Raw genomic sequence first — 24,556 nt, forward strand, 5'->3', positions numbered from 1 at the left:
TCAGAGAGAGAGGGAGACACAGAATCTGAAGCAGGCTCCAGGCTCTGAGCTGTCAGCACAGAGCCTGACAGGGGGCTGGAACCCACAGATTGTAAGTTCATGACCTGAGCAAAAGTCGGACGCTTAACCAACTAAGCCACCCAGGCGCCCCAGAATTTTTTTTTTAATGTTTTATTTATTTCTGAGAGAGAGACAGCATGAGCAAGGGAGGGTCAGAGAGAGAGGGAGACACAGAACCTGAAACAGGCTCCAGGCTCCGAGCTAGCTGTCAGCACAGAGCCCTATGCAGGGCTTGACCCATGAACCAAGAGATCATGACCTGAGCCGAAGTCGGACGCTCAACCGACTGAGCCACCCAGGTGCCCCCCCATCAGAAATATTTTTATTAACTTCTAGGTAAATGCTGTTGTGATCAAAAGGCATACTTTATATGATTTCAATTGCTTTAAAATCGTTTCAGTTTGTTTTGTGGTCACAAATATGGTCTATCTTGGTATGTATTCTGTACCCACTTGTTGGGCAAAGTTTTGATAAATCTCAGTTAGGTCAAGTTGGTTACGTCTTCTCTACCCTTACTAATTTTCTGTCTACTTCTTCTCATAATGGTGTGTGAAAAGTCTCCAATTATATCTGTGAATTTATTTGTTTCTCTTTGCACTTCTTTCGGTTTATGCTTTGCATAATTTGAACTCTATATGGAAGTTTGACTTTACATCTTTAAACTTTTAAGTTAGCCATATCTTCTTTTTCTATAATCAGGTATAATTTGACATATAAAGTTACATAGTTTCAAGTTTACAACATAACAATTTGATATTCGTATATAATGCAAGATCACCACAGAGAGCCTAGTTACCATTGTCACCATTTAGTCTCAAATTTTGTTTCTTGTAATAGAACTTTTAAGATTCACTCTCTTGACAACGTTCAAATATGCAGTACATTATTGATGTTGGTCATTATGCTCTACATTACATCCCATGATTTATTTATTCTGTAACTGGAAGTTTATACCTTTTGATCCCCTTCACAAATTTCGCCCACCCTACTACCATTCTGTTCTCCGCATCTATGAGTTTTGCTTTGTTTTGTTTGTTTTTTAGATTTTCATATATGTGGGATCATACAGTATCTGTCTTCCTCTGTCTAACTTATTTCACTTAGTAGAGTACCCTCAAATTCATCCAAGTTGTTGCAAATGGCAAGAATGCACTTGTTTTTATGGCTGAGTAGTATTCCATTGCACGTATATACACCACATCTTCTTTATGCATTCATCTGTTGGTAGATGCTTTAGGTTATTTCTGTATCTTGGCCTTATAAATAATTCCACAGTGAACATAGATGTACATATGTCTTTTCAAATTTGTGTTTTTGTTTTCTTTGGATAAATACCCAGAAGTGGAATTTCTGCATCATATGGTAGCTCTATTTTTAATTGTTTGAAAAATATCCATACTGTTTTCCATACTGGCTGTACCAGTCTATATTCCTACCCAACAATGTATAATGGTCCCCTTTTCTCCACATTCTTAACTGACATTTGTTATTTCTTTTCTTTTCGATAATAACCTTTCTAACAGGTATGAGGAGATATCCCATGGTGGTTTTGATTTGCGTTTTCCTGATACTTAGTGATGTTGAGCCTCTTTTTAAGTGCCTTTTGGACATCTGTGTGTCTTCTTTGGGAAAATGTCTAGTCAGATCCCAAATATTCTGATGATAACAATAATTTTATATGTATATATATGTGTGTGTGTATATATAAACTGATGTTCTTTCTTTTTATCATATTCTGATTATAACAATAATTGTGTGTGTGTGTGTGTGTGTGTGTGTGTGTGTGTGTAACTAATTGATGTCCTTTCTTTTCAGCCTAAAGAATTCCCTTTAACATTTCTTGTAGGGTCTGTTTAATAGTGATGAATTCCTTTAGCTTTTGCTTATCTAGAAAACTTTTTTTCTCCTTCACATATGAATGATAACCTTGCCAGATAGAGTATTCTTGGTTGGAAGTTTTTTCCTTTTAGTACTTTGAATATATTTGTCACTCCCGTCTGGTCTATAAAGTTTTCTGCTGAAAAAAATGCTAATAGTCTTATGGGACTTCCCTTGTATATAACTTCTCTTGCTACATTTAAGACTCTCTCTTCATCTTTAACTTTTGACATTTTAATTATGATGTATCTTGAGTGGATCTCTTTGGGTTCATCTTAAGGCTTCCTGGACCTGAATGTCTATTTCCTTCCTCAGGTTAAGAAAGCTTTCAGCCATTATTTCTTCTAATATGTTTTCTGTCTCTTTTTTTCTTCTCATTCTGGGACTTCTAGAATGCAATTGTTATTCCATTTGATGTGGTCCTACAGGTCATTTTTTAAGAAATTTTTTTAATTTTTGTTTCTCTCTTTGGGTGAGTTCCACTGCCGTGTCTTCTACTGATCCTTTCTTCCATTTCCTCTAGTTTGCTGTTGAATATTTGTGGCGTATTTTTTAGCTGAGTCATGGCCTTCTTCAGCTCTGTGACCTCTGTTTAGTAATTTCTTATATTTTCTATGTCTTTTGTTGAAATTTTCACTCTGTTCATTCATTCTTTTGAGTTCACTGAATGTCTTCATGATGGTTACTTTGAGCCTGATAAATCAAGTAAATTACTTATCATTCATTAAGGGTTTTTTTTTTTTTTTTTTCCTGGAGCTTTAATTTTACTCTTTTGTTTGGAGCATATTTCTTTGTTTCCTCATTTTTCTTGACTCTCTGTATTTGTATCTATGTATTAATTGAAACAACTACTTCTCCCAGTCTTGAAGGAGTGGCCCTGTGTAGGAGATGAACATTATTAGTCAACCTTGCCCTAGCTCTTGGTTGTCTCTTGAACCTTTGTGATCGTCCAAGCAGGCTGATTTATTCTGGTTACATCCCAGTTGGTGAGGGTGTGCTAAGATCTGTCCGTGTTCCGAAGGGAGGGATCTCCGTGAGCACTTAGCTTCAGGCTGACTGGAAGCCACGCTCTCAGGTAGAAGCTTTTAAAGAATGCAAGTATGTTCAGCCCTGAGGGACCACAACCATAAACCTGCTGACTTCCAAACCAGGTGATCTGGAAGCATCCCCTGGACAGCTGTTGTGAAAATCAGGGCTCCAGACAAGCATATAAGCTCCTTCCTGGGAGGTGCTAGCAAGTTGTATAGCAAGATTGAGAAAGATTACAATAGAATTGCCTGACCTAAGTTCCTTAAGAGCACCTGCACAGCCCCTAGATGTGTGACAGACTCGAATCCTGTCCCTCAGGCTGAAGCTCCAGGACAAGTAAATAGGCCTCTGTCATACACTCTGATGGTATGTTTCAGTCTACTGCCTGTGCAGTGTCTTTGGATGCGAGCCTCTCCAATTGTTACAGTTCTGTGGGACCCAGGGACAGAAGCCCATGGCCCACCAGAGCCGGGTGATCAAGGAACATCCCCTTTGTGGACAGTATGGACTTTAGGGCAGCAGTGGGAGCCCATAGGACCAAAGCACATGCACCAGCTTTCACATGGCATGACCTTGTTTTCTATATGTTATGGCCGCCTTATCCCAGGAAATATGCCTTGTGTTGAAGTTGGTTTTGTCTACTATTAATATAGATATTTTCGTTTTCTTCTGTTAACTCTTTTCATAGTATACTTGTTTTATCCTTGTATTTTCAACCTACTTATGTCTTTATATGTAAACGGGTTTCTTATATTCATCAGAGAGCTGGATGGTACTTATTTTTCCAATCTGAAAATGTCTGCATTTTAATTGGAGTGTTTAGACCAGCACTCTCTAATAAAAATAAGGATGTGGATCATATATGTATATTAAATTTGGGGGTAGACACATTTAAAAGGTTTCTGAAAAGGTGGAATTAATTTTACTAACATTTTAATTAATCTTAATCTATTCCATTTAAAATATTACTATTTCAGTAATATGATCAATATATGATCATATAGATGATATCATATATATCATACATTTTATATGGTCAATATAAGAGTTTACACATAACTTTTAAGCATACATTTATTAAAATTAAACAAAGCTTAAATTCAGGTTCTCCGTTGCACTAGCCTCATGTTACAGGGTCGGTAGTGTATGTGGCTAGTGGATAACAATTTTGACAGTGCTCGTTCAGAGCATTTATACTTAACATAAATATTTATATTGTTGGCTTTAATTTTAATCTACCATATTGCCAGGCTGTTAGTGTGGGAGATTTAGGCAAACTGGGCTTAAGGTATCGTCGCTTTCAGTTCATCACAGATTTCACATCTTTCCAGTGTTTTCCGCCAGCAGTGGTTGCGTATATTTCTCAGTGCTCCAATTCTACCCTCAGTATCAACAAGTCCTGAACATCTGTACCACTGGTCTCCAGGATTTTGCCCCTCTTCTCACAATGGATTGCTGTTGCTTTTTACTAGTGCTGTATGTTTGGTGAGGATAGGGGAGATTCTCGGACCCAGCCTCAGGCTTAGGCAGACCCTGTGAACCTACCGGGAAATTGTCAGCGTTCCTAACCCCCACTGTACACTGACAACCAGTCTACCTCACACCTGTGGAAGGCCTTGGGTTGGAGTTTCTGTCTTTTCCCTGGTAGTAGTAGAATTCTGCTTTGTATGAGTGCACGATCATAGGTCCAAGAGAGATTCTGCCCCTCTCCCAGGATCAGACTCTTTCATTCCTATCCATCCCTCAGAAGGGGGTATCTTTGCCTGAGAACTTAGACAGAAAGATGCTTCTGCCCCTCCCAATGTCCTAAGGCTTCTGCTTTGTATTCAAGAAAGAGCTAGGGAATTGAGTAAGGTTTCAAAGTAATCTATTAGTGGAGCAAATGATCACCTGCATATCTGTGCCACCCCACCCCCCTGGGGTGAGGGGAGGCTCTTACTCTCAATATTCTCCTGAGCACCTGATTAAAGCCCACAATAAGAGCCAAAAGAAAGTGTGGACTCTACTCGTGTCTGGGACTCCCAGTCATTCGAAACTAGAGCTGTCCTTGAACTTCTGGATGGTGGAAATGTTCTATATCTGCATTGTCCAGTACAGTAGCCACTAATTTTTAATTTTAGATAATTTTGATCCATTCTGAGTTTAATTAAAAGAGCCACAGGTGGCTAATAAGTAAGCTTTTGGACAGAGCAGTTCTAAACCCATTGAAAACACACCCAGCCCTTATGGATTCATGAACATCTTAGTTGCTATCCTCTTCTCTGCTTTAATGGGAGCCTTCTTCCTGCCTCGCTCTGCTAAAGGTGAGGCAGTCAGTCCCTTCTGTCTGCAGGGGGCTTGTCACTCTTGGTATCTAGTTCATTCAGTTGCCTGGCAATCTCACTTCCTTGATAGGCTCAAGAAAAGTCATGATCTCATGGATTATTTGGCTTTTTCTTCTTGTTGAGGGTGAAGCGTCACATTGACTTGTAGCTTTCTACATCCTAAGTGGAAGAGGAAATTTTCATTGATTTCTAAAGTGCAAACTTAATTAATCATGGTTTCTTGTCTCTCACCTTCTTGTCTCATTTTTAAAGACTCAATTACATTCTCCCAGATTTTGAAAGGAATAATAGACTCAGAATATAAGAACTGGGAATTAAGGCACAAATATTTTTGTGACATTAGGCATGAGGTGACATTAGGTGACATTCGGTTTCAGCTTCCTCCCTTAAAAAGCAGGAATTAAAGTACTTGATGACTAAGACTAGTTTTGAGCTCTAAAATTACCGTTATTTGTCAGTTAATGATGTGGGTTTTACCATCTTTATTTTTATAACAGGCAGCTCTTTTTAAAGTTTAGGAAACATTCATAGTATCTGCTCAAGATGTTGACACGTGTTCTTGAGAATAAAAGGGTACATTTGTTGCAGTCATTTGTTATGTGTTAGATGCTTGTCTTGATGAAATTAGCTATGACAAAGCAGTTGGCCCTGGTGCAGTCCCCTGCCAGTTCTCTCTAGTTGTTCTGAGTCTGGTGCTCTTAGAGAAAATGGAAAACATGGCAAAAAATAAATTCAGCACAAATAAATCATTTGGCCAGTTCAAAGGAGTTTTACAACCCTTAGGCTCTGACATCTGATTAATATTTAATTGACTGAGAACCTTCAGTATATTGCCTGCACTTTAGAGAGAAGTTGCTTCTCAATAGATACAATAATACATGAGAACATTTGCTTAAAAATTGGGGAAATGTTATTTGTACCCCCCATCTCATGTGTTAGAATGATCTGAGAGATAGTAGTTGTAAACATTGCCAAACACTTTAGAGACACTCTACAAATATAATATTATATATTCTATAATATATTCTACAAATATAAACATATATTTTTACATTATATAAATATAAATTCATGTATTATAAATTTTTTAAATGCATGAGTTTTTATTTTATTTATTGTGCACATTCTGCACGTCACGTCCTAGATTCTACAAAAATAAAGATAAATAAATACCCATGCTAAAAGATGGTATACTATAGTGTAAAAAACAAATATACAAACCATTATGAAAATATAAAAGCTGTAAGAGACGTATGTGAGAGAGACTGCCCAGCTCTCCTAGGAAACATTGGGAAGGCACCTCTAAAGAAACAATCACTGGAAATTTAGTGAAAATTTGCTAAGTGAATAAAGAATGGAAAGCATTATAACAGCGTCAAAGGGAATCATATTTGCAAAGAATGGAGGCTTGTATAGCATGACCCACTTGTAAATTGCAAGGAGGTATGATGGCAAGCATCCATGGTTCCAGAAAATGATAGGAAAGGTGGCTAGAAAAATAGAGAAGAACCTTGAGTGTAGACTTTAATCTATAAGTGATGAGGAATGGTGACAGATACAAAGACTTGACATACTAAGATCCGATTGGGGAAAGCTCCTTCTTATACCAGAGCGGCAAGTCATAGGATCCTGAATCGTGCATTGGAATGGACAGATTATCAAACAGGTATTTTGAGTAGTGGTTCAAAGTATGAACTTTAGAGCAAATAAAGAAACGTAGAAACCATGTGTGTAACATTAGGTAGGTTATTTTCTTTAAATCTTAGTTTCTAAATCTGTTATCTGTCGCAGTGGTGAGGGTTTCTGTAGAGACCTAGATAATAATTATTTTGGGTTTTTTGTTGCGGTTATTCAACTCTGCTCTTGCAGCACAAAAGCAGCCATATGCAATATGTAGGCAAACAAGCATGGCTGTGTTCTAATAAAACTTTATTTAAAGATACCAAACTTTAACTTCATATAATTCTGTTGTGTCATTAAATATTATTCTTCTGTTAATTTCTGTCAACTATTTGAAAATAGAAAGGCCATTCCTACCTCACAAGTCATCCAAAATCAAGTGGCAGGCCAGATTTGTCTGGAGGGCGGTAAGTTTGCTGATTTAGTAGAGGGTGCTATAAAACAATGTCAATACTTTGTATTGTGAGGAATATTAAAGTAAACTCTTTAACAAAACGTGTAGCACCTAATATAAAAATCAGGAAATATAAACAATGCCAATGGCATTAAATAGAAAACCACTCAAGGGGTTGGAAACAAAAGAGAGTCAACACAGATCAGGCAGGACAGAGTCCATGAGGTAGAAGTGACTGGTTTAAGGCAGAGATTCTGACAGAAGTGAGAGGATCAAGAGCCTGCAGGCTTAGAAGTTTTGCGAAGAAGTAAATAGAAAAAATTAAGGTGAGATTAGAGGCAGGGAGAGTAATTTGGAAAGCTGTTGAAATATTCTGCGAAAGAAATGGCAACGACTTGAACTAAGCTTATGAGTGTGACGGGAGCCCTGAGTCTTGGCCCACGAGAGACTGCAGCTGCCAACTCACCTCAGTAGCCTGCTTGGATAGAGCTGAGCTGTCAGGTTAGGTTCCAGATCACCATCTAAATGTTTATTTATTTTTGAGGGGGGAAGGGGCGGAGAGAGAGGGAAACAGAGGACCAGAGCCCAACATGGGACTTGAACTCATGAACTGTGAGATCATGACTTGAGCCAAAGTCGGACACTTAACCAACTGAGCCACCCAGGTGCCCCTCCAAATCTCCATCTAAACATAAACTAGGAACTCTGGCCTGGGACCCGGGAACAGTTCCCCACCCCACCCCCTTCTTTTAATTCTCCATCAGAAGTGAGGGCCTAATCACAGGTTTCTTTCTCTCAAGAGGAACATGTCAGAACAGATACATTCTTAGGTTGATCACATCAGAAGCAAGGATACTGGTCACTGACCCCATAATTCTTTTAGTTTTAATCCATCAAAACAGAACAATTTCAGAAAGAAGCACCTCTCAGCACTTAGCAGTTACCCACAAGCACAGGGCTAATTCTGCTTTTTGTAAAATAGTATTTGCCCTACGTGTCTTTTGTTTCCTCTTCTTTTATCTAAGGTAGTCATTTCCAGAACTTTAAGAAACTTCCTATTCATGATTGTCATGAATGATTCAAAGATAATTAAGGGACATAAAACAGTCTTCAATTTAAACATCAGATTTTACTATGTGGGACAACTAATGAGAAAAAAAATAATCAGATTAAATGTCATATAAAATTTTTTGATTAAAAGAAAAAAGGGGCATTTAATGTTAGGACTTCTAGCAAACTAATGCAGTAAATACCTGCTTGTGATGCACTCTTTACTCCTGGCACAAAGCAAAAAGAGAACCAGAAGTACATTGGTAGCCTCAAAAATAAGAGAGTTGTCTCTATGAATCAGAAACAACAGAAAGTCTAAGCAAGGAGGTGAGCTGAAGCCCTGGGGCCTCTGTGCTCTACATCTGAAGGAAGACAGCCCTGATCTTGGGCCCCAGGAGAATAAGGATTGAAATGTTCCCTACTAGATGGTCACTGAGCTAGGCTTTTTGCTTGGAGCAGAGATGCTTTCTGCCTGTGAAACAATTTTAAGTGGAGGCCTGAGGATACAAGGAACACACAGTCACTTTTACTATCAAGGACCATGCTTAGTTATCCTCTGACTCAGGGAATGAATTTGTGATAGTCACTATATCCACCACAATGTCAAGGATCTCAAAGTAACATCATATGCCAGTTTCTAGACTGGGGGATCTGGTGGGCTGAAAGAAAGCTATGGCTAACCTGATTCAACAGCAAGAAGAAGTAAGAAATGAGACAAGAAGAAAACACAAAATTAGCCTAAGGCCTTCATTTCAAAACACAGAAAGAAATCTCTGCTAAAAAAGGTCAAAACAACAACTCTAAACATTGCCAATTATATTTTGTATAGCCATCTGACAATGGACGTACAGTATGCTATGATGTTCAAAGAAATAAATACAAGAATACCATCTTTTTAAAAGGATTAAAAAATATGAAGCAAAGGTTGGAAAAAATTAAACAAAAATGTGTCAAAAAGCATAAATTAAAGTATTTTAGAAATGAAAAATACACTGATTTAATGTAATATTTAGTTGGTTAGACTAGGCAAAATTAACTGAACTAATCAAATTTAAATTTAATTGAAAAATAGATGGGATAAGTTCTGTACTGATGACAATTAAATAGCTAATAAATTGAAAGGTAATGCTGTGTGATTGCCTTATAATTTAGCACAATTCTCAGGTAGGAAGGTGGTAGAGGTTCTAAGGAGGTTAAGAGTTCAAGAAAAAGAAAATGGAGGGAATGATGGGCACAATATTTCAAGAGTTGATTATGAAAACTTCCAAGACTTGAAGAGTAACATCAATCCACAGATGTACAAAGCATTCCAAACACCTGGTAGTGCAATTAAAAAATAAGACAACCTAATATGTGATGGTGAAACTGCAGATTGCCAAGAATAAATAAAAAGCTTAGAAGTAACCAAAGGGAAAGAGGATAGTATCTATAAAGGAAAACTGACAGAAGTTTTCTCTTATGCAGTAATTGATTCAAGAAACCATGGAGCAGTAGCTAACAAAATATTGAGAGGAAATCTTAATTTTATGCCCAGCTAAACTACATCAAGAACAAAGATAAAGAACTTTTCTAGAATACAAAGCCTAGGAAAATTGAACACTTAGGCCCTAACTTAAATAACTACTAAGTGATATGTTTTAACAAGGAAGATGAATCCAGAAGGAAGGCACAGGACACACACACACACACACACACACACACACACACATATACAAAGTCAGTGGGAATACAGTATACAACAAAAGTTGCATTACAAATTAGCAGGGGGATATGGAAAAAGAATCCATGAAACAAGCAAAAGAACCAAACATTTTTAAGGAAAGAAAAGCTGAATGACCAACATTAGAAAAGATAATTAACCTCCTTTGTGAATAGGAAATTAAACAAAATTTCATATGGCAAACTTCATGTGGCAAAAATTAAAAAGGCTGATATGAGCAAGTATTGGATAAGAATTGACAGAGAGTCAGAACACATTTTTACAATATCTCACACTATCGAAGATGTGCATACCCTACTATCCGGGATTTCCAACCTCCAGAAATATGTCCCAAGATATTTATTGCAGCATTATTTGCAAAAGTGAATGATTGAAAGCAATCTATCTAACAAAATAATAGATAAATGGTATAGTTTGTATAATTCTAAAGTGAACACTAAAATAAAGTTCCCAGAGATACTCGAATCAAGATGGATGAATCACAAAAGCAGTGATAGGTAATAAAAGTAAGCTGCAGAATGAGTCATATAATATGAAACCATCAACATACTTTAAAACATGTGAAATAACATTTCATACGATGTTAGATACCTATAAGTATAAAAATTTAAAAAAATCAGAAGATAACCACCAAATTCAGAGTAATCATTGACTTCTGGCCATTTTAAGAGGGCAAATGGGATCTGAGTAAGTTATATGAGGGAGCTGCAAATATATTGTAATGCTTACCTTTTTGAACAATGAAAAGACCTGAGGACAAAAAAAGTTATAAACAAGCAAAATAATAAATGATTTACATATTCTAACAATTCTGTTTCTCCATCTAGTCCAGCCTGGTCCCCAAGACAAGAAATGGAAGTGTAAAGAGGAAGGAATATTGAGTTAGATCAGAATTTAACCTTTCCATCACTGAAAAACACGTAATAACAGCTCTGGCTTATAGCACATCCTTTAATTTCTAAAAAGAAAAAGAATGAGGGAAGGAACTGGAAAGACAGTAAAACATTTTTAGAGAATGCATTTGAGTACTCTTGAAAATAGCAATTCTTGGATTGAATATGCGTCTGTAACGCCTGGACTTGCAGTTTAGAATTTACAGCTGACCTGGGTCACTCAGGTTGAAGCTCAGAGAACTATAGGAAGCGAACGTTCAAGTAGGCGTTTTACGAATTCTCTCAGTTTAAATTTAAGTGGCTTGCAGCAGGAAAAAAAAAAATCAGAAACTAAAATATCCATGCTGTAGTCCTCATCTATTTCTTGCGTTTCAAAGTTGGGCCGTGGCTTTGATGTGTGGACTCCATGCCTTAGAGAGTGAAAGACCGGGTGGGCCTCACACTCTTCCGTAGACAGAACCCTGGTGAGGATGGGAAACAAGACTCCAGATCTGGAAGAGTCCCTGCTCAGTGGCTGCTTTTTGTTGTTAGCTTTCATTGTGGTTCTCTTAGATCCAGAGGCGGTAGGTGGATTTGGTAGACTCCCTGAGTTAGTAATCGGGCTGAGTTGAAAGAAAGACTTTCAAATAGTTGAAAAGTTCTTTGGCATTAATCAAAGAGAAATACTCAAGAGTCTTCAGAGGTTGGGTGGTTGGTTTGCTAACATGACAAAATGAGTTCAGTATGTAATTGTTACCTTAAAGCAAGAAGACCCAGGACACGTCAAAGATAAAACAGAAACATTCTAACCAGAAAGAATATAGCATGTAGTCTATAGGGACACGATCACAACATATGCCGTAATCTGAAAGCCCTTCCTGACTTTTTGATAGAGGTTGGCTTGGTTTTTTAAGAAAATTCCAGGAAACGGGCACCTGGGTGGCTTAGTCAGTTGAGCATCTGACTTCAGCTCAGGTCATGATCTCACAGCTCATGAGTTCGAGCCCCGAGTCAGCCTCTGTGCTGACACCTCAAAGCCTGGAGCCTGCTTCGAATTCCGTGTCTCCCTCTCTCTGCTCCTTCCCCGCTTGCACTCTCTGCCCCTCATAAATGAATAAATGTTAAAGAGAAAAAAGAAAAAAAGAGAATTCCAGGATAAATCAAAGATTTAACATGTCACTTCAGTCCCTCCTGGATCTCTTCAATCAAAAGTAAAAGCTAAAAGAGATTATGATTCTGGAGGGCAAAATGAAAAGTATTTACCTATGGATTGAAACAAAGTAGGTATTTGAAAACTGAGGAATAAGTTAAATCAAATTTTGATGTCCTATGGTATCAAAATTGAAATTTTAAAAGTGTAGAATGTAAAGTAAGGATATTGCTTTCCTTTGGGCTACAGATGATTTCCAAGAATTCCTAATGACAAAACTTTGAATCAAATTTTTTTTCCTGCAATACAATAGTGGACTCCAAACTAAGTTATTTAAAAGATTTTCTCCAATAAAATGAATGCAGCTAAAACTTATCCAACAGCTCTGTAAGAAGGGTGAGGGGCTTCAGTCATTTGACAAAAGATTTCTGCCGAAGAATGGAATATGGGGGAGATGTACACATACATTAAATTGCAATTTTAAAAAATGAGTATTTAAAAAGTTTTGTGATGAATCAGTAAGTCAAGCAAAAGGAAATACACATTTTTTAAACTTCTTCAGGGACAGTGTTTTGATAAACACCATAAACTATGATTCTCACAACCTAGGATGGTTTGCATTCTTATACTTAATACAGAAAAATAAGTAGTTACGGGGCGCCTGGGTGGCTTAGTCGGTTAAGCGTCCGACTTTCGCTTGGGTCATGATCTCGCGGTTCGTGGGTTCGGGCCCCGCGTCGGGCTCTGTGCTGACTGCCAGCTCGGAGCCTGGAGCCTGTTTCAGTCTGTGACTCCCTCTCTCCCTGACCCTCCCCTGCTCACGCTGTCTCTCTCTCTCTCTCCTAGAAATAAATTAAAAAAAAGAAAAAGAAGTAGTTACGTTCACACAGAGAAATAAAAGATCCCATAAACGTTTACCCTTGGTCAGGGCCAGATGTATTTCCTGCTACTGATCTGGGTTTTTTTTTTTTTTTTTTTTTCATTTTTATTTTATTTTATTTTTTTTCTTTTTTCTTTTAATGTTTTATTTATTTCCAGGAGAGAGAGAGAGAGAGAGACAGCGTGAGCAGGGGAGGGTCAGAGAGAGAGGGAGTCACAGATTGAAACAGGCTCCAGGCTCCGAGCCAGCAGTCAGCACAGAGCCCGACGCGGGGCTCGAACCCACGAACCGCGAGATCATGACCTAAGCGAAAGTCGGACGCTTAACCGACTAAGCCACCCAGGCGCCCCGTCTTTTTTTTTTTTTTTTTTTTTTAACAAATAGTTTATTGTCAAGTTGGTTTCCATATAACACCTAGTGCTCATCCCCACAAGTGCCCCTCTCGGTGCCCATCCCCCCTCCCCCCTCCCCCCCACATCCATCAGTCCTCAGTTTTTGTCAGCATTCAAGAGTCTCTCATGGTTTGCTACTGGTCTGTTTTTAATACCAAGTTTTCCGGGCTTGGAAAAAAGAGTGAACTAAGGATTTGGAGACACAGACTCTGCCACGTACTTGTTAAGTTACTTTTGACAAATAATTTAACGTCTCTGAATCATCAACATTATTTTTATCTGTTGAATGACAATACTCACATTTGCTCATCCTAGATCTCAGGGTTGTTGCAAAAGGCAAGTGGAAAATGAACATGAAAGTTCTTTGAAAGGCACAAAACACCACACAATTGTCTTTTGTCAGTTACTGCTAAGGAGAACAATCAGCTCATGAGTATGTGGCATTTTAATGCTCATGGATAACAAAAGTGTATAAAGTTGTGATAGGTGTAATGTTTGGCACTTCCAAGTACTGACAATCGTTTTTGTCCCTTTTTCTCCACTTCCCCTTTCTCCATGTACTTCCCTTCTGCAGAACCCTTACCTGTAACCAGTGTTTCAATATATGACTATAAACCCTCTCCTGAAACAGGAGTCCTCTTTGAAATTCATTATCCAGAAAAATATAATGTTTTCACGAGAGTAAACATAAGCTACTGGGAAGGTAAAGACTTCCGAACAATGTTATATAAAGGTAAGAGGTAAAAGGAAGAGTGATAAATGATAATGACTCCTTTTTACATGGTGTTTGCCTAATGGTCTTCTCTCTCACTCTAAGGAGGTCACGATCTGACCCATAAAAGAAGCATTAAAAAGAGGTATTCATTAATGAAAATCTTGTGATGAATCTTAGAACACCTGGTTTGCTAGAGTCACACGCAATGCATAACGATAAGAAAGACTCAAATTATTACCACTTATATGTTAACCATGCCAAAGGCAGCATGTCTGGGACGAGAAATAAATTCAAACTTAAGCTTAGAAACACGTCACCTAACCAATTCCTTCCAGGTGGGTTAGAAGGGCATTTCTAGAACTAGGAAACGAGAAAAGCACCTTCCACCAAGTTTCCCTTGGAAGTGGTCCAAACTTATTCTCAAAGGCAAATGATAGTGCTTTTTACTACCCTTGGATGTATTTTTTATCTATATGACCAGCTAAATGATTTCATTCATTAATATACAAATTTTGGTTTCATTGTTTATACTGGCTTGATGGGAAAGGAGAAAGAGAAGACACTCTTTGGGAACCACTGTCAAAAGAACCTGGTCAACTTTTCTGAGGAGACTCTTAGGAGAGGATGGAGAGAAAAGGATGGAGGGAGAGCATTCAGCTCCATTGGGAGTGAATTGAGGAGGAAAGGAACTTAAAACTCTCAGGATATGACATGTAACATTTGTCTCTTGACTGCTTGTAACTGGAAACACAGCAAGATGGGAAATGGGGACTGAAGGACACAGGGCATGACTTCCAGAAAAGCGTTCCCTTTGACTTGTTGCTTTTACAAACTCATTTCTTCCATGGATTTTAAAAAAAAAATTTAAGGTTTATTCCTTTTTCAGAGAAACAGAGACAAAGTGTGAGCAGGGGAGGGGTAGAAAGAGAGGGAGACACAGAATCCAAAGCAGGATCCAGGCTCTGAGCTGTCCGCACAGAGCCGGGCATGGGGCTCGAACTCATGAACCGCAAGATCATGACCTGAGCTGAAGTCAAATGCTTAACTGACTGAGCCACCCAGGCGCCCCCATGGATTCTTTTTTATGAGACATTGTTTAAAACACATGCATTGAATTTATAGTTTTTGAAATTTTAAAAAATCAAATAAATATAAACATGAACTCTACAAATTATTGCATTTTTATTTTCAATGAGAACAAATTATCTGCAAAATAATAAATGGGGTCTTATTTGCTTACTGATCACATGCAAATACAAGTTCATGAATGATTGAGAAGCAATCTCCGGAATTTTTGTTGAATTTAAAGCCAAGAGTTTTAAAATAAGTTAATTAATATGCTCTGTTTTTTAAGTTAATTAATTTTAAAAATTGGTTTTGGCTTTTAGTTGAATAAGTGATTTTTTAGTTTCTTTCCCATGTTTCTTTCTGATTTGGGTTGGAATCTTAAATTTATTATTTTCCCAATGTTTTCCAAATGAAATCCAAATTTGTATTTTTCTTCTTTTTTTGATCAGGTGCTATCTGCCAACTGGCAAATAAACCATTCTACTTTAAAAATGGGCCAGTTTTTACAAGTGAGCCTAGTGAAAATATGTCTTATAAAATTACTTTTTTCTAAGCTGTAAAGTGGCAAACTATCTTTTGATTTTTATCATAAAGTACATGGCTAGTATAAACCTAATCTCTACAATTTCTATATATTATCTTCTCCATTTAATGCGTCAGATGTTCCTGTAATAGAAATTTACTTCTAATTGTATCCAATTCTTATGGAAAAAGCTTTTCAGGATTTTGGATCTAAGGATCCAAATTTTCACCTCTGACCTTGTGCCAAATTTGTGTTACTGCCCATGTCAGAAGTTGAAGGAAATATTTTTTATGGCTATTTAATCATAATTGTTTAGAACTTCCTAAACATATGTTGCATTTAGGAGACCAGAACTGTAATATAACTGCTTTTTTTCTTCTCAGATTTCCTTAAGGGCAAAACAGTATTTAATCACTGGCTCCCAGGAATATGTTATAGTAATATCACTTTTCAGCTGGTATCTGAGGCAACTTTTAATAAAAGTACTCTTGTGGAGTACAGTGGTGTCAGTCATGAACCCAAGCAACATAGAACTGGTAAGTCTTCTGAAGCAACAAATTTAGTGAAAAAAATAATAAGTTACATGCTTGTTGCATATATACTTTCTATCATTCTAAGAAAAAATCTGTTCCAGAACTATGAAATAAGATACAAATATATTTGTAAATGTACAAAACAAATTCTCTATCAGTGTAAAAGGAGCTGAGTAAAATATTCAAAAGAAAAATCTAAAATATGTCAATGTAATCATAGATTTATAATCTTTGGTTAGAAAATACGACTAAAAGTTATAATTAAGTAACTTAATATGATCAAGTAAAAGTTTATTATTCTGTAGCCTGGTAAAATGCTCATATGGCAGAAAAACAGAAAAGAGATGTTCTAGTACAGAATGTCAGACTATTCAAGGAAAATACTGGGATTCAAATTTATCTAAAACTTGCAGTGTTTAATTTTAGTAGCATCATTGATATGAAGCACTGTCATGGTATGGATAGATGGATGGAAGGATGGATGGATGGATGGATGGATGGATGGATGGATGGATGGAGTAAATATACGCCTACTAAACACTAATCACTAATACCAATATAATTGGCATTGTTTGCCCCTAATGTGCCTAAATTACTCACTATAAATGTTGGAGATGCCTTTCATATGAATACTGGGAATGGATTGTAATAGATCACCCATGAGGTCCTGCCCGTCTGAATTCTAAGACTTTATGACTTTCTTAATTAGGTCAAGACAAAGAAATTATTTCAGCTAAATAAGTTATTCACCTCATGGCAACATCTAAGAGTCTATTTGTATTTTTCATTATTCAGTTCAACTAAGGAAACACTACCTATTGAGTGACTTCTGCCTGAAAGTTGTTCTAAGTTTCAGAGAGATGAAGACAAAGTCTGGTGAGATAGGTTCCCTGTCCTCAAAAATGGTAGAGATACAATAAAAATGGCAATCAGACAAGGCAGAAGGTGATACATGTCATGAGAGGTGCAAGGTTATATAGCTGCACAAGGGAGGGAGGGATTAATTTTTATTAGAAATTTATGGACGAGATGATATTCCAGCTGCTATTTGAAGGACAGGTCGAAGCCATTGCAGGTAGAGGCCATATGGTGTGCCTTCACAATTTTCTCCTTCTAGAAAAGTATACTTCTATAATTCACAAATTAATTTGGGTCTCATACGTTTTATTCTAGAGAGGTGAGGAGTGAGGCCGTATTTCTAAACATGTGCCTTAATGTTTCTAGGGACATATATGCACCTTTTTATTTTATTTTATTTTATTTTATATGCACCTTTTTAAAGTGCAACTATGTCACAGGAAGTATTTTTCTCTTGATAGTTAAAGTACACGATAGCTGCTTGTTTGTAAGAAAGAGCCAGTGGCAAGACTCCATTTCTTTAAATGGAGATTTTGATAAGCTAAAGAATATTTACAAAACTCTGCTTTGGACATGGTGAAATTACCACTTGGACAAGCATACTATCACCAGTGACTGTATTTGAAGTATGAGTGGTGATGCACTAATGTGAACACATCATGCACAACATCTTAGATAAATGTGTACTTGACACCACAATAGTTCTTGACGTAGATTATCTTTATACAGCAGTAGTAAAAACAAATCTCTGTTTTGTAAATCTGCTTGTGTATTTGACTCACTAATAACTATTTGCTATAAGAGAATTAAAAAGCACTTGAGAATGAACATTCTCTCCCTTTCAGCCCCTTATCCACCTCGAAATATCTCAGTTCGCATTGTAAACTTGAACAAGAATAATTGGGAAGAGCAGAGTGGCAGTTTCCCGGAGGAATCGTTCATGAGATCACAAGATACAATGGGAAAAGACAAACTCTTCCATTTTACAGACGAAGCCCCTGAAATTCCCTCTGGCAACATCTCTTCTGGTTGGCCTGATTTTAACAGCAGTGACTACGAAACTACATCCCAGCCGTATTGGTGGGGCAGCGCATCTACAGCTCCTGAAAGCGAAGATGACTTTGTCAGTGTACTTCCCGTGGAGTATGAACATAACAGTACACTCGGTGACACTGAGAAGTCAACATCAGGCTCCTTCTCATTCTTTCCTGTACAAATGATTTTGAATTGGTTACCACCCAAACCACCCACTGCCTTTGACGGGTTCCATATCCACATAGAAAGAGAAGGTAATGTAATAGGAAATCAATGGAAAAAGGAAATGGTGTGCAGCGGAAAGGAAATTGAAATGTTTTCTAACTAAATTTAGAAAAAAAAAAAAAGGCTGATGGTAGACAGTTAAGATTTCAAGGAAAATGATAAAGGGAAGAGTTTAATTGAGTAGCAATGCAGACTGAGACTAGAAAACAAAACTGAACAGATAGGATCAGCATCCAAGGTTCCGGTAGCGTATAAATTGCAAGTATTGACAAGTGGACACGTTTCACTGCCCAACATGTCACGTACCCCTGGCCGCTGAGGGAAACCTTACGTTTAGAAAGATTTTTTTTTTTCCCTAGGAGAGAGAGAGACACAGCATGAGCCGGGGAGGGTCAGAGAGAGAGGGAGACACAGACTCTGAAACAGGCTCCAGGCTCTGAGCTGGCAGTCAGCACAGAGCCCGACGCGGGGCTCGAGCCCACGAACCGCGAGATCATGACCTGAGCTGAAGTCAGACGCTTAACCGACTGAGCCACCCAGGCGCCCCACGTTTAGAAAGATTTTGATTCAAGTTCTAACCATCACAAACTGCAAAATATCCTGGAGGGTTGCTCTGTTTTCCAGGACACAATTGTGGAAGCACGCAGCCAAACAATCCGACAAGAAACCTGCTTTCCCAAAGGGGTCAGGCCTGTATGCAACTGATCCAGGGACTCTTATTTGCTGGAGGGCGTGTGCCCCTCTGGAATGAGCACCACTCATGTTTTCCTGAAGAGGAGCTGGTAGTAAAATAGAAAGCGCACGGCGGCTAGTAGTTTCAGTATAGCTGCCATATTGTGTCTCATATTCATTTATCCAGCATCTCAGAGCCATTCTTTATATTTTAGCCCACTGATTTGTGAAAAACGGCCATGGCCTTCAGTAAATTTGGTCATGAATCACATCCAAGTTGTTTGGTAGATTTTGATAGTTATTTGCTGTTTGTTTTGTTTCTACAATAACATAGTTTGTTTTATACTTTCCAGTCCAGTAGTTTGGGTGATAAAAGTCATCAAGTTGGTAAAATTTGAAGTTCCGATGACAGCTTTGTTTTCAGGGTAGGGCATTAATCTCATGTACTCTGATGTATTATATATTGTTCGCCCTTATTTTATTTAATAGAGAAAGATACCAAAAGCTGGGGATTCCTCTCTGCTGGATTATAGCGTAATCAACCATACCCATATAGCGAATAAAATTGAGATCCTTTGTCATTTCCAAGTATTCGAGTCAAAAGCTTTAGCATTTGCCGGAACTACTTGTATAAAGAAATATTTCTTCATCTGCCACTAGTTTACTTGTCATTTAGTTTTCTGTTCCTTAATATATTCTATGGAAAATAGAGTCTCTTAGTAAGAATTTTTTTTAAATGAGGATTTCCATAAAGGCTCAATCATGCTTTTATGTGACTGCAGTGTGTTCTGTTGAAGGCTATTGTAGTCACCAACTGGTGGGAACAACTTCAAATGCAGTAATAAGCAGCAGGAGATGGACTTTGAAGCCATGTAGAGATCGTTTTTTCTTTTAGGAGTTCTGGAAGAAAACAGATGAAGGAAACATATTGCAAGTGTCAGAAAATCTGCCCAGAAGAATTCTTTCTAACTAGAAAGAATCCAATTTATTTTAAGGCATTTCTGGATATTTAATACTACCACCAAGAATCTATAGGATACTTGTTGCCGGTTATTTTTTTTATATTCCTTATATCCAGATGAGAAAGTCAACTATTGTGATCTTCCCCTGACATTCTGCTGCTATTTTGTGCATATAATGTTGTTGGGAAGCCGTACAGGAGAATCTCTAAGTTTTATTGATTTGGATGCCATGTTTTACTTTGGCTATTTACAAGTTTATGAAAAACAATTTGAATACTTAGTCATCTTTCTTTTATAGCACCTTTGGTTAAGATGTATAATTGAACTTGACAAAAGGAAGGAAACAACATTGTAAAAACTGCTCATTTGTGTGGGGTTTTTTTTAATCAATTGACTTGTCTACATTCAAGGCCCTTCCAGGCTCCAATTCATATATATTCTCTTTTTTCCATTTGAATCAGAAAACTTTACTGAATATTTGACTGTGGATGAAGAAGCACATGAATTTGTCGCAGAACTGAAGGAGCCTGGGAAATATAAGTTATCTGTGACAACCTTTAGCTCCTCAGGATCTTGTGAAACTCGAAAAAGTCAGTCAGCAAAATCACTCAGTTTTTATATCAGTAAGTACCAAAGGGATCATTTTGTACTTACGGGGGTGGGGGGTGGGGGGAGGACAGTGGAACCGAGGAGATTAATGATGCTCAGGCATCAATTATTTATCAAACCTCAGAGACCCTGAGAAGCCTTCAAGGTCAGAGAAGGCCCAGATCCATGAGATTTTGACAGCAGAGGAAATATATGTACGTTTAATAGTAGCAAACCTACCCAGAGGTTTAGCTTAAGGATTTTATTTTTATTACTGTGGTCATTGAACATTTATTAAACTGACTTTCCACACTAGCCATAGCAAATTCTCCAAGGACACGGACACACTGTTTCGGAAATGTGACTTTTGTTTAAGGAGAATAGAAAATTGATATTGTTGGACTATGTGAAGAGTCTCATTAGAATATTGAGCTTATAGAACTCAAAGGACAAACAAAGATTCAAGGGTAGTGGGACCCAGTGATCGCCATAAATTTGGCACCAGAGGACAAAGCTGGAGCTCCTAAAAGCCCTAATGTCAAGTCTTAGGGTGGCTTCTTCTGATTCCATGAGGGGCAGTAGCAAAGCAATAACTGGCCTCTAAAAGCACACAAATCGTGCATGTCTATAATGTTTTTAGCTCATCTCAATGTTCGCCAGAGGTGTAGAGGCCAGAAATCAGTGAAAAGCAGGTAAGTGTACCTCCAGTCAGCAGAAAGGAAAAAATAGAAGGCAGTGGATAAAAACTGCTCTTCAAAAAGGATGGCCACCCTATACTTTATCACCCTCTCCAAAGGGAAAATACCACCTTTCATCAGATGATCCTCAGAAAGGTGGGTGGGAGAGTGAGAAGGGAGGCAGAGGGAAGAGATCGGCTTAGTTCACAGCTGGAAAATGTTGCAAATGACCCACGGAGCATTTCTACTTCTGAAACCAAAAATGCCGTCCCTGATAAGAGGCCTAAAGATCCATTAGATATACAGCAAGATTAGTCCTAATTGTTTGCGTGTCTTTCAGTTATGGAAGAGCTTTGACATGAAGTCACTTGAGAATGAGGACAAAGTTGAGTATCCCATTCTTCCCTGAACCTTACAATGTTTCATTAACCAAAAGGTTTCCTGGCCCGTCAGTAGAGGTCCACCGCAAGTGTGAACAGCGTCTAGCAATGCTTCTGCAGCTATTCGAACCTTCCAGGCCCTTCCTTCTCTGAATCTCTCCTGGGTTTCTTAGTGCTCAGCACAAAATACAGAGCTTATTTGTGTCTGGTATTTCTCTAGATTTCTTTTGTATGTGTACGCCTTGCTTCTCATACCAAATTATAAAAATCCTAGCCTGGGGTTATACTATTGATTGATTAATTCTGTTGTACCTTCAACCAACAAATAATTCACTGAACTACTTTCATGTGTCAGGCACTCTGCCCTAGAGTATCTGGTTTGGCTAGTGGTACTGAGAATGTGTCGGACTTGCTTCAAAATACAATTATTTCAAAGAGATATGTATTCATCTTCATCTAGAAAAATATAGGGCACTAACGTTTTTGTTTTTCTCTGCCAATAAAAGAATAATATTTGTAGCACTTAGGATATTCCATCCCGCAGCAATGCGTTATTCAGGTGTACTGTATATATATCTTCAGTTTAAAACAAGACACTATAGATATAAATACTGTACTTAACTGAGTAAGCCCCCTTAAAACAGTGTAATCTCACACCAGCTAAATTATATTCGCAGACCATTTTCCTGACCCAAACTGGGCTGCGGTTAAGCTATGACATTAATATTTATTACATTACATTCAGATTTATGTTTGTCTTGTTGCATTATGATTTCTATTTATGTAGCTCTGAAGGTTTTCCTCAGAGAGAGAAGTAAGGTAGAAATTTCTGTGAGTCCCTCAATAGCCTTACATTTCAATCATCCACACTTTTCAGGTGGAAAAAAACTGAGTCACAGCAAGTTTAAGGACTTTCCCGAATGAGGACTAGAACCTAGGAATAGTTGCTAGCAAAGTCCGTTTCCAACGACCTATTACCTTGACTTGATTATCAAATGAGTGAACCTGACTCTCTGTGCACCTGCTACCCCAATAACCTTCATAACAGTATTAACACTTCACATTTACATAGTTCTCTAACACATATGATCTCATTTGATCCCAACGACAGATGGCATTTGATAAATTGTCACAAAGCACTGACACAGGAGACAGGAGGTCTGGGTTGGGCCCTAAGCACGAATTAGCTCTGTGACACTGGACAGGCCATTCGCATCTCTGGGCCTCAGTTTCCTCATCAGTTAGATGAGGTATCCGATCCCTAACGTTGTCAATCCTAACTTCCTATGATTTATCCGTTTGGCTGGTGCAATGACTGAGATTGAGAGATGTTAAATCATTTGCCCACTCATTTGCTCACTAATAATGAGCAAAACTGTGTCTGGGTCAACTTTCCTATCTCCAAACCAATGCTTTCATAGTGCTTCCAGAATTTCGTGGAGGTCTTAAGAGCATGGATTCTGGAACCAGCCTTCCTGTGTATGAATCCCAGCTCTCCTTACCCCTTCTCTGCCTCAGTTTCCTCATCTGACAGTGCATGTAGTACTAGTACTTCTCTCATAGGTCTGTTATGAAAATTAAAGGATTAAAATATGTAAACATGTATAAGCTTAAAGCAGAGCCTAATACATAGTGAATCCCAGATCCCTTTGCCATCATCATTACCGTCTTTATCTCTCTTGCCCCATTTGCTGTGAGCCGGAGACTCCCCTCCCCTGCAGAGCCTCTCGCTCCTTTCCACCTCCCGGTTTCCAGCCCAGGAAGACACTAAGAAGTCTATCCCAAGCAAATAAAAGAAAATTGTGCGTTTGCATTTCAACAAGGACTTTCTGTAGATAATAACCATTTTACACTCCTTGAGCCCTTCCGACGTGTCAGGCACTGTGCTAATAACCACTTTAAAAACTTAAGAGAACAAAGCTAATGGCGGACACTTCTGTGGAGATACTTTATAATGAGGAACCCACCGCGTCCCTCAAATTATCCCCCAGATTTCAGGCAGCTTCTATAATTGCGCCAGCCTGTTGCCTGTTTCTTCTCTCATACAGTCACACCTGCCTCTTTGATCCCGCTGTTACCAAATTTAAAATCTTTTCACATGACGGCAGTAGAGGCTAATTTGAATCTCAAAGTAATTATTTCTAGAGACAGAAGAGGAATTATAAACACTGGTGAAATGCCCCACGCGCTGTTTGTTAAAAGAGAAGTAGATTCTCTCTGGCGAAGGGTTTACCGGTGTCCCCTCAGATGCGCGCAGCAGCTGATGTGCAGCTTCTGTCTGTCCATGGGCCCCATCTGGTTGCTGCTGGGGCAGCGGGGAGCCGGGCTGGGCGGGTGTGTGTGTGTGTGTGTGTGTGTGTGTGTGTGTGTGTGCAGACAGGCCGGTCCAGCTGCCAGGCCTGCTCTGAGCATCTCTGCAAGGGCCAAAGGAAAGCATCATGCTTTTCCAAATGATTCTCTTTTAACTCGACCGGCTCAGCACGCGCCCTCCCCTGTGCCCTTCTGCGTAATGTTCAGGCCCTTCAGGAGAGTGGATCGAAGAACTGACGGAGAAGCCCCAGCATGTGAGTGTCCACGTGTTAAGCGCGACCACCGCTCTGATGTCCTGGACGTCTTCCCGGGAGAGTTACAACGGCACCATCGTGTCTGTGGTGTCGCTCACCTGCCGGAAACAAAAGGAGAGCCAGAGGCTAGAGAAGCAGTACTGCACTCAGGTAACGCAAAAGACAAAACGCGGATGGGCTCACTCACCTGCTGCCGCCCAGCCGGGCAGGGAGGGCACCGCAAGAGGCTGTGCGGGGGCCTCCCCGGGGTGCGGTGTGCACAGGAAAGGAGTGTGCAAGGTTCTTCAGCGACAGGCTTCCTCCCTCGCCCTCTCAGGACCACCATCT

The 24,556-nt window shown here is 38.7% G+C and overlaps 1 protein-coding gene across 1 annotated transcript in view; it reads left to right on the forward strand.

Moving 5' to 3' along the window:
* Positions 1–24,556, forward strand: part of PTPRO (protein tyrosine phosphatase receptor type O) — a 241,249-nt gene that overhangs the window by 137,037 nt on the left and 79,656 nt on the right. The window contains 5 exon segments of the mRNA XM_039244655.1: positions 14,004–14,162; positions 16,119–16,271; positions 17,972–18,415; positions 20,482–20,643; positions 24,183–24,379. Coding sequence (XP_039100586.1) covers positions 14,004–14,162; positions 16,119–16,271; positions 17,972–18,415; positions 20,482–20,643; positions 24,183–24,379 — 1,115 coding nt within the window.

This window comes from Hyaena hyaena, unplaced genomic scaffold (assembly GCF_003009895.1).
Source record: "Hyaena hyaena isolate Hyena2069 unplaced genomic scaffold, ASM300989v1 scaffold_247, whole genome shotgun sequence".
NCBI lineage: Eukaryota > Metazoa > Chordata > Mammalia > Carnivora > Hyaenidae > Hyaena > Hyaena hyaena.